A 13,816-nucleotide genomic window follows, 5' to 3' on the forward strand; every position below is an offset into this window, starting at 1 on the left:
CATTGGATTAAGACACATTTTAACCCCAGAAACACTAACAAAGCTGTTTAGTGCTTCTAAGCAATGTTTCCTTGGTTTTAGCCTGTTTTGGGATAGAATGGGTATAAGTGGCTTTTAAACTCTCCACATCTATCTCAAACTCTTATAACTAGTCAGTTGCATTGGATAAAGACACATTTTAACCCCATAAACACTAACATAGCTGTTTACAGCTTCTAAGCAATGTTTCTTGGTTTTAGCCTGTTTTGGGACAGAATGGGTATAAGTGGCTTTTAAACTCTCCATATCTATCTTAAAGTATTATAATTAGTTAGTTGCATTGGATTAAGACACATTTTAACCCCAGAAACACTAACAAAGCTGTTTAGTGCTTCTAAGCAATGTTTTCTTGGTTTTAGCATGTTTTGGTACAAAATGGGTATAAGTGGCTTTTAAACTCTCCACATCTATCTCAAACTCTTATAACTAGTCAGTTGCATTGGATTAAGACACAATTTAACCCCAGAAACACTAACAAAGCTGTTTAGTGCTTCTAAGCAATGTTTTCTTGGTTTTAGCCTGTTTTGGGACAAAATGGGTATAAGTGGCTTTTAAATTCTCCACATCTATCTCAAACTCTTATAACTAGTCAGTTGCATTGGATAAAGACACATTTTAACCCCACAAACACTAACATAGCTGTTTAAAGCTTCTAAGCAATGTTTTCTTGGTTTTAGCCTGTTTTGGGACAAAATGGGTATAAGTGGCTTTTAAACTCTCCACATCTATCTCAAACTCTTATAATTAGTTAGTTGCATTGGATTAAGACACATTTTAACCCCAGAAACACTAACATAGCTGTTTACAGCTCCTAAGCAATGTTTACTTGGTTTTAGCCTGTTTTGGGATAGAATGGGTATAAGTGGCTTTTAAACTCTCCATATCAATCTCAAACTCTTATAATTAGTTAGTTGCAATGGATTAAGACACATTTTAACCCCATCAACACTAACAAAGCTGTTTAGTGCTTCTAAGCAATGTTTTCTTCGTTTTAGCATGTTTTGGGACAAAATGGGTTTAAATGGCTTTTAAACTCTCCACATCTATCTCAAAGTCTTATAATTAGTTAGTTGCATTAGATTAAGACACATTTTAACCCCAAAAACACTAACATAGCTGTTTACAGCTTCTAAGCAATGTTTTCTTGGTTTTAGCAATGTTTTTTTGGTTTTAGCCTGTTTTGGGACAAAATAGGTATAAGTGGCTTTTAAACTCTCCACATCTATCTCAAACTCTTATAATTAGTTAGTTGCATTGGATTAAGACACATTTTAACCCCAGAAACACTAACAAAGCTGTTTAGTGCTTCTAAGCAATGTTTCCTTGGTTTTAGCCTGTTTTGGGATAGAATGGGTATAAGTGGCTTTTAAACTCTCCACATCTATCTCAAACTCTTATAACTAGTCAACAGCCAAATGGAGGCACTAGAAGCTTACGGGGGAGCTAGAACCATTCGCAACCAGAAGTGATGCTCTCTTAGGCAAATCTAACCAAGTCAAAGCTCAAGGCAACACCAAGAGGGAGTCCGGCCGGCGAACTCAAGAAGTTGTTCAAGGGAATGGTCTATGGTAGATAAGCAAGGGGAGAAGGAAACTGGTGTGAAGTGCTGAACAATCCCACGTTCGATGAGTGTCGAAGTTTGGAGGTGCACAAGACTTTCAAAGTCGTTGGTGTACCAAAGTTCAAAATTATGTTCTTCAAGGAAGCGTCTCAAAGAACGACTCGGACGAAACCCTTCCACTGAGATTCAGCTTCCGCGTTCTTCATCAAAGTTCGAGACCACAGAGTCATCTTGCCAGTGGAAGTGAAATCATACCAATCCGAGCAGCCGTTCGAGAGTTATGTCCGATTCAGTGGACGTATACCATTCTGACGCGACTTAGAAGAAGCGGTCTCAAGAGGAGAATTCAAACCGCAACAATGATCAACTGCTCTCTTCTCCTCAATCAAAAACACCAAAAGGCTGTGCTCTAAACTCTACTCTATTTAAATTTCTTTAATTCATTATCTTAGTTCCATTACTAGTCTTTACTCTTTATGTTCTCTTAAATTGTCACATTTTCTTTAAAATTTTCTTTGATATTCCTCATGATCTCTACTTGTTTAAAGTATACTATGAGAGCCTCAAAGAGATTGTCTTTGATATTCCTCATCATTTATACTTATTCCAAGTAGACTATGAGAGCCTCAAAGAAACTTTTTGAAAAATTTCATTTGATATTCCTCATAGCATACACTTATACTTTTCTTCTTTATCACTTGTTTAAGGGGTAAAGGAGACTATGAGAGCCTCAAGGAAATTCGGAAAAATGTGAGCTTGGAGATCATGCGAAGTAAAGGCAAGGAGAGCTAAGGAAGTGTAGCGGTTCAAAGCCATGGAGAGAAGAGAGCCGGTCCTTACAAACCAAGATCAATGGGACATCAAGGACCGTGGGAAACTACACTCTTTTTACTTAACAAAGTTTTTCCCAAGTGGTTTTCTTTGTTAAGGTTTTTAATGAGGTAGTCGACACGTGTCCACGCTTGATCTTTGGTCCATATGGTGTCCCGGCGATCAAACGTGCGGGGGAGTATTAGTATATGAGGAGGAGAAGAGAGAGTGAGGCCGGTGAGGCCGAGCTGCACAAGGAAGAAGAGAGTGGCCGGTAAGGCTGCTAGTACAAGAAGTGTGGCCGGTAAGGCCATGAGTGGTGTGGGAGCGGCCAGTAAGGCCGTGAGCACAATGAGAGTGGCCAATAAGGCCATATGGGCCGTGAGAAGAATGAGAGTGGTCAGCAAGGCCATAAGTGCAATGTGAGAAGAATTGTGAAGTAAAGGCCTTATAAGTAGAAGAGGCCCAAGAAGAAGTTAAATGTCTCACAAAGGGAAAAGAAGGGAAGGAAGGAAGCATGTGAGACCTTGGTTGGTGAAGAATGAGACAACCAAGGGAAGGAGCTGTCCCTTTCACCATACACCCACTTGTGCACCAACGGCTATATGTCACTCTCATCTCTCATTTATCTCTAACGGCCATATACATTTGTTTCCCTATATTAATGTGTAATCTCCCATATGTAATCTAACACAATATTATCTAATAGAAGAGATCCGATTCCCTCTCTACACCTTGTGTTCTTGTTCTTATTTCCAATGTAGAGAGTTTAGGATTAGCGGTTAGGGGCTGCCCTTAAGGCAGCCTATTCTCTTCTCAAACCCACCTAAACTCTTCTTTATTTACTCTTTACTAAGCCTTGTTTATGGGGAGTTCATCACAAGTTGATGTCCTCTTCTCCCCCTTGAGAATGAGTTAGTTTGTTGTGGGTAAAGGGGGATTCATTCACCAAGTGTTTGTCTACCCTCTCTTGTGAGCTTTGTCTCATAAATCCCAACAATAAGTGGCTTTTAAACTCTCCACATCCATCTCAAACTCTTATAATTAGTTAGTTGCATTGATTAAGATACATTTAAACCCCAAAAACACTAACATAGCTGTTTACAGCTTCTAAGCAATGTTTTCTTGGTTTTTAGCTTGTTTTGGGACAAAATGGGTATAAGTGGCTTTTAAACTCTCCACATCTATCTCAAACTCTTATAACTAGTCAGTTGCATTGGATTAAGACACATTTTATCCCCAGATGTAAGATTTAAGGTAGAAAGATTTGAGAAAGAGGAAGAATTTGAATTCGGACAAGGGTGAGAGGTGTAGAGTGTATGCGAGTGTAAAGGAGAGTAGAGAGGAGAAAGAGAGTTAAACTCTTTTCTTACTTGAATTAGAACATACTTACAAACCATATATAGAGCTATACAAAGAGGATATTCTTCCCTAGGATCCTATGTACACATTAATGGGAGATAGCGACATCTCCTTATTCCTACATGTGACTAAACCCTTGACTTCCCACTTGCAAGTTGCCCAACGGCTATAATAGAAGGATCTCGATGATAGGAGATCGTTGGAAGCTCTCCTTAGTGGATTGGGCTCATGAGATACGAGATGGCTTGGACAGCCCATAGGTTGTCGATTGTACGGACATCCGTACGGTTGTACGGACGGTGGTGGCCAAGGTGGTGTGCCAAACTCATACTCCCCCTCAAGCTTGACTTAGATGACCAGGCAAGCTTGACAGTCTAGGCACCCACCTCATTAAAAACCTTAGTATAGAAAACCTCATGGGAAAAAAAACTATACATAAGGGAAAAAGAGTGTAGGTGCCATGTGAAAGACTCATGGCCGAGTGAGGTCTATAAGGCCGAGCTTCGAGTGAATATATTCGCACACTTGGGGGCTTGCAGCTTTGGTGAGGATGTCAGCGAGTTGTTCGTTGCTCTCGGTGTGACATGGCAGGACAACTCCAAGCTTGATTTGCTCTCGCACCTTATGACAGTCCACCTCAATATGTTTGGTCCTCTCATGAAACACTGAATTGGTTGCTATCTGAATGGCAGCTTCATTGTCACAATGCATGGTGATAGGACTCGTGATTTCCACTCCTAAATCCTTGAGGAGTGCTTTGAGCCACATTAGTTCGGTTGTGAGTTTGCGCATGGCCCTATACTCGGATTCGGCACTTGAAAGTGATACGACCTTTTGTTTCTTGCTCTTCCAAGTGATCAGGTTGCCTCCAAGGAATGTGCAATAGCCAGTTGTAGAGCGACGGTCTCCACGGTCTCCAGCATAGTCAGCGTCGCAATATCCTACCAACTCGGTGTTCTTGTTGCGGCCCATCCAAATGCCTTGTCCCGGTGAGCCCTTGATGTATTTAAGGATTCAGTCGACCATGTTCCAATGATGGACAGTTGGATTGTTCATGTGCTGGCTCACCTGGTTCACAGCAAAGCAAATATCAGGCCGTGTTATAGTTAAATAGATCAACTTACCTACTAGGCGCCGGTAGCGGCCAACGTCCTTGTATGGTGCCTACTCAAGCTCCCCCTGTCCTCCGGCCTTGTAGTTCTCTTCAAGAGGTGATGCCACTGCCTTTGAACCTAATTTTCCTGTCTCATTTAACAAGTCAAGAGCATATTTTCTTTGTGATAGAAATAAACCTTCCTTTGATCTACATATTTCTATCCCAAGAAAATATTTCAACTCTCCAAGGTCCTTAATATCAAAGACTGATTTCAAGAAGGTTTTAGTGTCTTGAATACCTACCGAGTCACTCCCAGTGATGATGATATCATCAACATACACTAGGATGACTACTATACCTTTGGTGCTAGGTGAGGTAAATAGTGTGTGATCAGCCTCGGATTTGCGAAAGCCTTTGTCAAGGAGGATTGTGCTCAGCTTGTGGTACCACGCCCTTGGCGACTGCTTTAGTCCATAGATGGCTTTGTTGAGCTTGAGAACCTTCCCCGGACCAATGGTGTCTTCTAGGCCTGGTGGTGGCCGCATATACACTTCATCTTCGAGCTCGCCTTGTAGGAAGGCGTTCTTCACATCCATTTGCCATAGCTCCCAATCAAGATTTGTGGCAAGAGAGAGAACCACTCGAACGGTGTGAAGTTTGGCCACCGGAGCAAACGTATCAAGATAGTCCTCCCCATACGTTTGCGTGAATCCCCGGGCTACAAGGCGTGCCTTATACCGTTCTATCTCCCCATTGCTCTTGTATTTGATAGTAAAGATATATCTTGAGGTGACTGCTCTCTTACCCTTGGGTAGGTCAGCTTCATCCCATGTGTGGTTTTGTATCATGGCCGTGTTCTCGGCATCAACAGCGTCCCGCCATACCTTATGGTCTTTGGCCTCATCATAGGTTCTTGGAATCCAGTGTTCATCAATGTGGCCAAGGAAAACTTGATGTTCCTTAGGAAAGTGGGCAAGTGAGCACACGGCTTGAATCGGATGAGCAATGGCCACATTGTTGTAGTAGACACGGGTGTTCTTCCAATTGGTAGGAGGATATTTGATGCGTTGACTGCGCCTTAGAGGGACTATGGTTCCAGCTTCCAGGTTGGCACAGCCTGGTGTAATGATTTCCTCAAGTGGCTCGGCCGGATCCTCGGTCGGCTCGGCAATGTTGTCTGCGGGTAGTTCAGTTGACTCCTCAGGCGGCTCGATTGGATCATCAGTATGGATGTCACGTTCAGGCTCGCGCAATGGTTCAGGGTGAGCTGGTGAGGTAGGGCTGGCCGGCTCGGTATTGATCCGATCATTGTCAATTCCTAACCGCTCAAGAAGAACTCGGAGGTTGCATGTTCGATCAGATGGTGAGGATGAGAGATTGCGTAGCTCATCCCAATTCTGTTCATCATAGAATCCTTGTGTCTCTATAAACTTGACATCGCGAGATACTAGGACTCTCCTTGTTGTAGGTTCATAGCACTTATACCCCTTTTGTGTAGTGGAGTAGCCAAGAAACATAGCCTTTGTACTCTTAGCATCAAGCTTGTCCCTTAGCTCACCTGGTCGCAACACATAGCACACACACCCAAAAACTCGTAAGTGATTAAATGTAGGTTTGTCCTTAGTTAATACCTCAAATGGTGACAAGTCTTTGAGGATCTTTGTGGGGGTGCGGTTGATAAGGTAACAAGCAGCTAGCACAGCATCTCCCCAAAATCTCTTTGGAACCCTTGTGTGGAACATCATAGACCTTGCTACCTCCATGAGATGCCTATTCTTCCTTTCAGCTACCCCATTTTGTTGAGGTGTGTATGGACAGCTAGTTTGGTGTAGTATTCCATGGTTGGCTAGATATTGCTTAAAGGCATGGCTTGTGTACTCTCCACCATTATCTGATCTCAAAATTTTAATCTTGGCATGATAGTGGTTAGAGACATAATTTTGAAAATTAGTAAAAGCCTCAAGAACTCTATCTTTAGAAGGAAGCAAAGTTATCCAACTATATTTTGATTTTTCATCAATAAAAGTCACAAAATATTTTTAATTTTCTCTAGATAAGCAAGGGGATGTCCAAACATCAGAATGAATTAAATCAAAACAATTTTCATAAATAGTACTAGAATTAGGTAAAACAGCCTTGCAATGTTTACCAAGAATACAAGCCTCACACTCCTCATTTTTAAAAGAAATATTAGGAAACATTAAAGATAAAGCTCTTGTGTGAGGGTGTCCTAGCCTAGCATGTAAAATAGAATCACTAGGTTTAATAATAACCGAATTAAAACAAGATGCAGTAGAAGATAAATTCAAGTCCTCAAGCATATAGAGATCATCCTTGGAACTTCCTTGACCAAGAACCTTACTTGTCTCAATATCCTGAAAATGAACATTGTTAGGACCAAATATTGCATAACAATTTAAATCAGTGGTGGCCCTTTTAACTGATAACAAATTAGATGTGAAATTAGGCATGTAAAAGGCTTTAGTTTCTTTATCAAATAATTTTAAATTCCCTATGCCTTTAACAGGAACTTTCTCACCATTAGCTATCACAACATTACCATTAGCAGGTTTAATATCACTAATTAGCCTAGAATCACTAATCATGTGGTGAGATGCACCAGAATCAACAATAAGGGGTTTAATTTTATTTGAGGCAAGAAATGTTTTACCGGAGGCCTCCTTTTGGGCCTTGATGAGGGCGTCGAGGTCTGACTTGCGTACCAGCTCCGAAGATGCCGCCAACGCCACTCCGTTCCCCTCAAGCGTCTGGCCACTTGGTGTTGAGGTCACCGCCTCGCTCACCATGCTGGCTTGGTTAGCTCTAGGTCCACCTCGGCTTGTTCCTCCACGGTTTATGCGGAGGTGAGGGTGAAGGATCCAGCAACGGCTCTTGAAGTGGCCGACCTTCTTGCAATGTTCACACACCGGTGGGTTCTTGTCCTCCGGTTTGTAGTAGCCACGATTTGCGGAGGCCACCTCAGCTTTGTTGGCGGTCACTAGCTCCCCCTTGCCTCCAAACAACCCCATGGAACCATGTTCCTTTTGAATTTGGTTACAAACATCATCAAGACTAGGGAGCTTGTCCGACCGTAGAATATGCTTGATAAGGTCATTGTAGGAGGGGTTCAAGGTCAAGAGAAGGCCGAACACCTTATCTTGTTCACGCCTCTCATTCAGAATGGCCGGATCTATAGTCGCCGGCCGGAGCATCTCTAGTTCAGCCCAAAGGGACCTAAACTTCCCAAAGTGCTTGGTGAACTCCATGTCTTCTTGGTTGAGATTGTTGATAGCCCTCTTAATCTCAAAAATTCGGTTTACATTTGTAACATTCCCAAAAACATTCTTGAGAGTGTCCCACAAGTCTTTTGCTGTCTCGCAATAAGAGTAAGCTTCAAGTATAGGTGCATCTAGGGAGTTTTGAATGATAGCTAGGACTCCCTGATCTTCTTGAAACCACTTGTTCTTCTCTTCCGCGACAAGATCCTTGCCGTCTTTGGTGGTCTCGCCACTAGGAGCTTCGCTCGTCTCAACATGGGACCAAAGTCCTCGGCCGCATAGGGCTGTCTTTGTGGTTCTAGCCCACAGTAAGTAATTCTCTCCCTTGAGAGTAACTGGAACAATGAGAGTTTTGGTAGTTTCCATGGAAAAAGATGAAGAGACCGTTGGTTAAAGCTATTGTCCAACGGTTAAAGAAAGAAGATTCAAGAACAAGAAATTTTAAGAACAAGAAAGAGAATGCGGAAGGGAGTGATGGAGATTTGAGGCAAGAACAGAATCAAATCTGCTCTGATACCATGTAAGATTTAAGGTAGAAAGATTTGAGAAAGAGGAAGAGTTTGAATTCGGACAAGGGTGAGAGGTGTAGAGTGTATGCGAGTGTAAAGGAGAGTAGAGAGGAGAAAGAGAGTTAAACTCTTTTCTTACTTGAATTAGAACATACTTACAAACCATATATAGAGCTATACAAAGAGGATATTCTTCCCTAGGATCCTATGTACACATTAATGGGAGATAGCGACATCTCCTTATTCCTACATGTGACTAAACCCTTGACTTCCCACTTGCAAGTTGCCCAACGGCTATAATAGAAGGATCTCGATGATAGGAGATCGTTGGAAGCTCTCCTTAGTGGATTGGGCTCATGAGATACGAGATGGCTTGGACAGCCCATAGGTTGTCGATTGTACGGACGTCCGTACGGTTGTACGGACGGTGGTGGCCAAGGTGGTGTGCCAAACTCATACCAGAAACACTAACAAAGCTGTTTACAGCTTCTAAGCAATGTTTTCTTGGTTTTAGCCTGTTTTGGGATAAAATGGGTATAAGTGGCTTTTAAACTATCCACATCTATCATAATCTCTTATAATTATTAGTTGCATTGGATTAAGACACATTTTAACCCCATCAACACTAACATAGCTGTTTACAGCTTCTAAGCAATGTTTTCTTGGTTTTAGCCTGTTTTGGGACAAAATGGGTATAAGTGGCTTTTAAACACTCCACATCTATCTCAAAGTCTTATAATTAGTTAGTTGCATTGGATTAAGACACATTTTAACCCCAGAAACACTAACATAGCTGTTACAGCTTCTAAGCAATGTTTTCTTGGTTTTAGTTTTTTTTGGGACAAAATGGGTATAAGTGGCTTTTAAACTCTCCACATCTATCTTTAAGTCTTATAATTAGTTAGTTGCATTGGATTAAGACACATTTTAACCCCATCAACACTAACATAGCTGTTTACAGCTTCTAAGCAATGTTTTCTTGGTTTTATCCTGTTTTGGGACAAAATGCGTATAAGTGGCTTTTAAACTCTCCACATCTATCTTAAAGTCTTATAATTAGTTAGTTCCATTGGATTAAGACACATTTTAACCGCAGAAACACTAACATAGCTGTTTACAGCTTCTAAGCAATGTTTTCTTGGTTTTAGTTTGTTTTGGGACAAAATGGGTATAAGTGGCTTTTAAACTCTCCACATCTGTCTCAAACTCTTATAACTAGTCAGTTGCATTGGATAAAGACACATTTTAACCAAATAAACACTAACAAAGCTGTTTACAGCTTCTAAGCAATGTTTTCTTGGTTTTAGCCTGTTTTGGGATAAAATGGGTATAAGTGGCTTTTAAACTATCCACATCTATCATAATCTCTTATAATTAGTTAGTTGCATTGGATTAAGACACATTTTAACCCCATCAACACTAACATAGCTGTTTACAGCTTCTAAGCAATGTTTTCTTGGTTTTAGCCTGTTTTGGGACAAAATGGGTATAAGTGGCTTTTAAACACTCCACATCTATCTCAAAGTCTTATAATTAGTTAGTTGCATTGGATTAAGACACATTTTAACCCCAGAAACACTAACATAGCTGTTACAGCTTCTAAGCAATGTTTTCTTGGTTTTAGTTTGTTTTGGGACAAAATGGGTATAAGTGGCTTTTAAACTCTCCACATCTATCTTTAAGTCTTATAATTAGTTAGTTGCATTGGATTAAGACACATTTTAACCCCATCAACACTAACATAGCTGTTTACAGCTTCTAAGCAATGTTTTCTTGGTTTTATCCTGTTTTGGGACAAAATGCGTATAAGTGGCTTTTAAACTCTCCACATCTATCTTAAAGTCTTATAATTAGTTAGTTCCATTGGATTAAGACACATTTTAACCGCAGAAACACTAACATAGCTGTTTACAGCTTCTAAGCAATGTTTTCTTGGTTTTAGTTTGTTTTGGGACAAAATGGGTATAAGTGGCTTTTAAACTCTCCACATATGTCTCAAACTCTTATAACTAGTCAGTTGCATTGGATAAAGACACATTTTAACCAAATAAATATGAGTTTGGCACACCACCTTGGCCACCACCGTCCGTACAACCGTACGGACGTCCGTACGATCGACAACCTATGGGCTGACCAAGCCATCTCGTATCTCATAAGCCCAATCCACTAAGGAGAGCTTCCAACGATCTCCCTTCATCGAGATCCTTCTATTATAGCCGTTAGGCAACTTGCAAGTGGGAAGTCAAAGGTTTAGTCACATGTAGGAATAAGGAGATGTCGCTATCTCCCATTAATGTGCACATAGAACCCTAGGAAAGAATATCCTCTTTGTATAGCTCTATATATGGTTTGTAAGTATGTTCTAATTTAAAGCAAGAAAAGAGTTTATTCTCTTTCTCCAACACTCTCTCTCTCAATCGTTCACTCTCCTCACTCTTTACACGATTTCACTCTCTTCCATAATCTCTTGATTACTCTACTCTCAAACTTACATGGTATCAGAGCAGATTTGATTCTGTTCTTGCCTCAAATCTCCATCACTCCCTTCCGCATTCTCTTTCTTGTTCTTGAATCTTCTTTCTTTAACCGTTGGACAATAGCTTTAACCAACGGTCTCTTCATCTTTTTTTCATGGAAACTACCAAAACTCTCATTGTTCCAGTTACTCTCAAGGGAGAGAATTACTTACTGTGGGCTAGAACCACAAAGACAGCCCTATGCGGCCGAGGACTTTGGTCCCATGTTGAGACGAGCGAAGCTCCTAGTGGCGAGACCACCAAAGACGGCAAGGATCTTGTCGATGAGAAGAACAAGTGGTTTCAAGAAGATCAGGGAGTCCTAGCTATCATTCAAAACTCCCTAGATGCACCTATACTTGAAGCTTACTCTTATTGCGAGACAGCAAAAGACTTGTGGGACACTCTCAAGAATGTTTTTGGGAATGTTACAAATGTAAACCGAATTTTTGAGATTAAGAGGGCCATCAACAACCTCAACCAAGAAGACATGGAGTTCACCAAGCACTTTGGGAAGTTTAGGTCCCTTTGGGCTGAACTAGAGATGCTCCGGCCGGCGACTATAGATCCGGCCATTCTGAATGAGAGGCGTGAACAAGATAAGGTGTTCGGCCTTCTCTTGACCTTGAACCCCTCCTACAATGACCTTATCAAGCATATTCTACGGTCGGACAAGCTCCCTAGCCTTGATGATGTCTGTAACCAAATTCAAAAGGAGCATGGCTCCATGGGATTGTTTGGCGGCAAGGGAGAACTTGTGACCGCTAACAAAGCTGAGACGGCATCAGCAAACAAGGGCTACTACAAGCCGGAGGACAAGAACAACCCGCCATTTTGTGAGCATTGTAAGAAGCTTGGTCACTTCAAGAGCCGCTGCTGGATTCTACACCCTCATCTAGCACCACCGCCGGGTACCATCCGAGGTGGACGACCAAACCGCGGAGGACCACCGAGAGCTCATCAAGCAGTAGCCATGGGGGAGTCATCAATCTCTGAGCAACCTCAACAAGTGACCAGTGGAACTGCTCTTGCTGCAGCATCGTCCGAGCTGGTAAGGCGGTCCGACCTTGATGCGCTCATCAAAGCCATCAAAGAGGCCACCGGTAAGGCGTTTCTTGCCTCAAACAAAATTAAACCCCTCATAGTTGATTCTGGTGCATCCCATCACATGATTAGTGATTCTAGGCTAATTAGTGATATTAAACCTGCTAATGGTAATGTGATAATAGCAAATGGTGAGAAAGTACCAGTTAAAGGCATTGGAAACTTGAAACTATTTGATAAGGAGACTAAGGCATTTTATATGCCAAACTTTACTTCTAACTTGCTATCAGTTAAGAGAGCCACTACTGATTTAAATTGTTATGCTATATTTGGTCCTAACAATGTTCATTTTCAGGATATTGAGACAAGTAAGGTTCTTGGTCAAGGAGGATCCAAGGATGACCTCTATGTGCTTGAGGACTTGAACTTATCTTCTAATGTATCTTGTTTTAATTCGGTTATTATGAAACCTAGTGATTCTATTTTACATGCTAGGCTAGGACACCCTCACACAAGAGCTTTATCTTTAATATTTCCTAATGTTTCTTTTCAAAATGATGAGTGTGAGGCTTGTATTCTTGGTAAACATTGCAAGGCTGTTTTTCCTAAATCTATTACTATTTATGAAAAATGTTTTGATTTAATTCATTCTGATGTTTGGACATCTCCTTGCTTATCTAGAGATAATCAAAAATATTTTGTGACTTTTATTGATGAAAAATCAAAATATACTTGGATAACTTTGCTTCCCTCTAAGGATAGAGTTCTTGAGGCCTTTACTAATTTTCAAAATTATGTCACTAACCACTTTCATGCCAAGATTAAAATTTTGAGATCAGATAATGGTGGAGAGTACACAAGCCATGCCTTTAAGCAATATCTAGCCAAACATGGAATTCTTCACCAAACTAGTTGTTCTTACACACCACAACAAAATGGAGTGGCTGAGAGGAAGAATAGGCATCTGATGGAGGTAGCAAGGTCTATGATGTTTCACACAAGGGTTCCAAAGAGGTTTTGGGGAGATGCTGTGCTAGCCGCTTGTTATCTTATTAACCGCACACCAACAAAAATTCTAAAGGATGTGTCTCCATTTGAGGTATTAACTAATGACAAACCTACATTTGATCACTTACGAGTGTTTGGTTGTGTGTGCTATGTTTTGCGACCAGGTGAGCTAAGAGACAAGCTTGATGCAAAGAGTACAAAGGCTATGTTTCTTGGCTATTCTACTACACAAAAGGGGTATAAGTGCTATGAACCTACAACAAGGAGAATTCTAGTATCTCGTGATGTCAAGTTCATGGAGACACACGGCTTTTATGACGAGAAGAATTGGGATGAGCTCCGTAATCTCTCCGACTCTCCATCTGATCGGACGCGCAACCTCCGAGTAATTCTTGAGCGGCTAGGTCTTGAAAATGATAGGATCTCTACCGAGTCAGCCAGACCAACATCACCAGAACAATCTGAGCCATTCACTGAGCCTGATCCTGATATACATGCCGATGACCATACTGAGCAGCATGAGGAGTCACCCGCGGACATCACGGCCGAAACAACCGAGGAGTCGGCCGAACAGCTTGAGGAAATCATAACTC

General features: G+C 41.4%; 1 protein-coding gene across 1 annotated transcript; it reads right to left on the reverse strand.

The window, feature by feature from the left end:
- Positions 1-5,712: 5,712 nt before the first annotated feature.
- Positions 5,713-8,512, reverse strand: LOC147919288 (uncharacterized). Its single transcript, XM_087503922.1, has 3 exons — positions 7,592-8,512; positions 5,946-6,265; positions 5,713-5,827 (listed from the first exon to the last, which is right to left on the reverse strand). The coding sequence occupies exons 1-3, from the start codon at positions 8,510-8,512 to the stop codon at positions 5,713-5,715; spliced, it is 1,356 nt and encodes a 451-aa protein (XP_087360048.1).
- Positions 8,513-13,816: the final 5,304 nt, after the last annotated feature.

The sequence above is a fragment of the Camelina sativa genome, chromosome 20, assembly GCF_030686135.1.
Source record: "Camelina sativa cultivar CO46 ecotype springtype chromosome 20, ASM3068613v1".
In the NCBI taxonomy this organism is placed as follows: domain Eukaryota; kingdom Viridiplantae; phylum Streptophyta; class Magnoliopsida; order Brassicales; family Brassicaceae; genus Camelina; species Camelina sativa.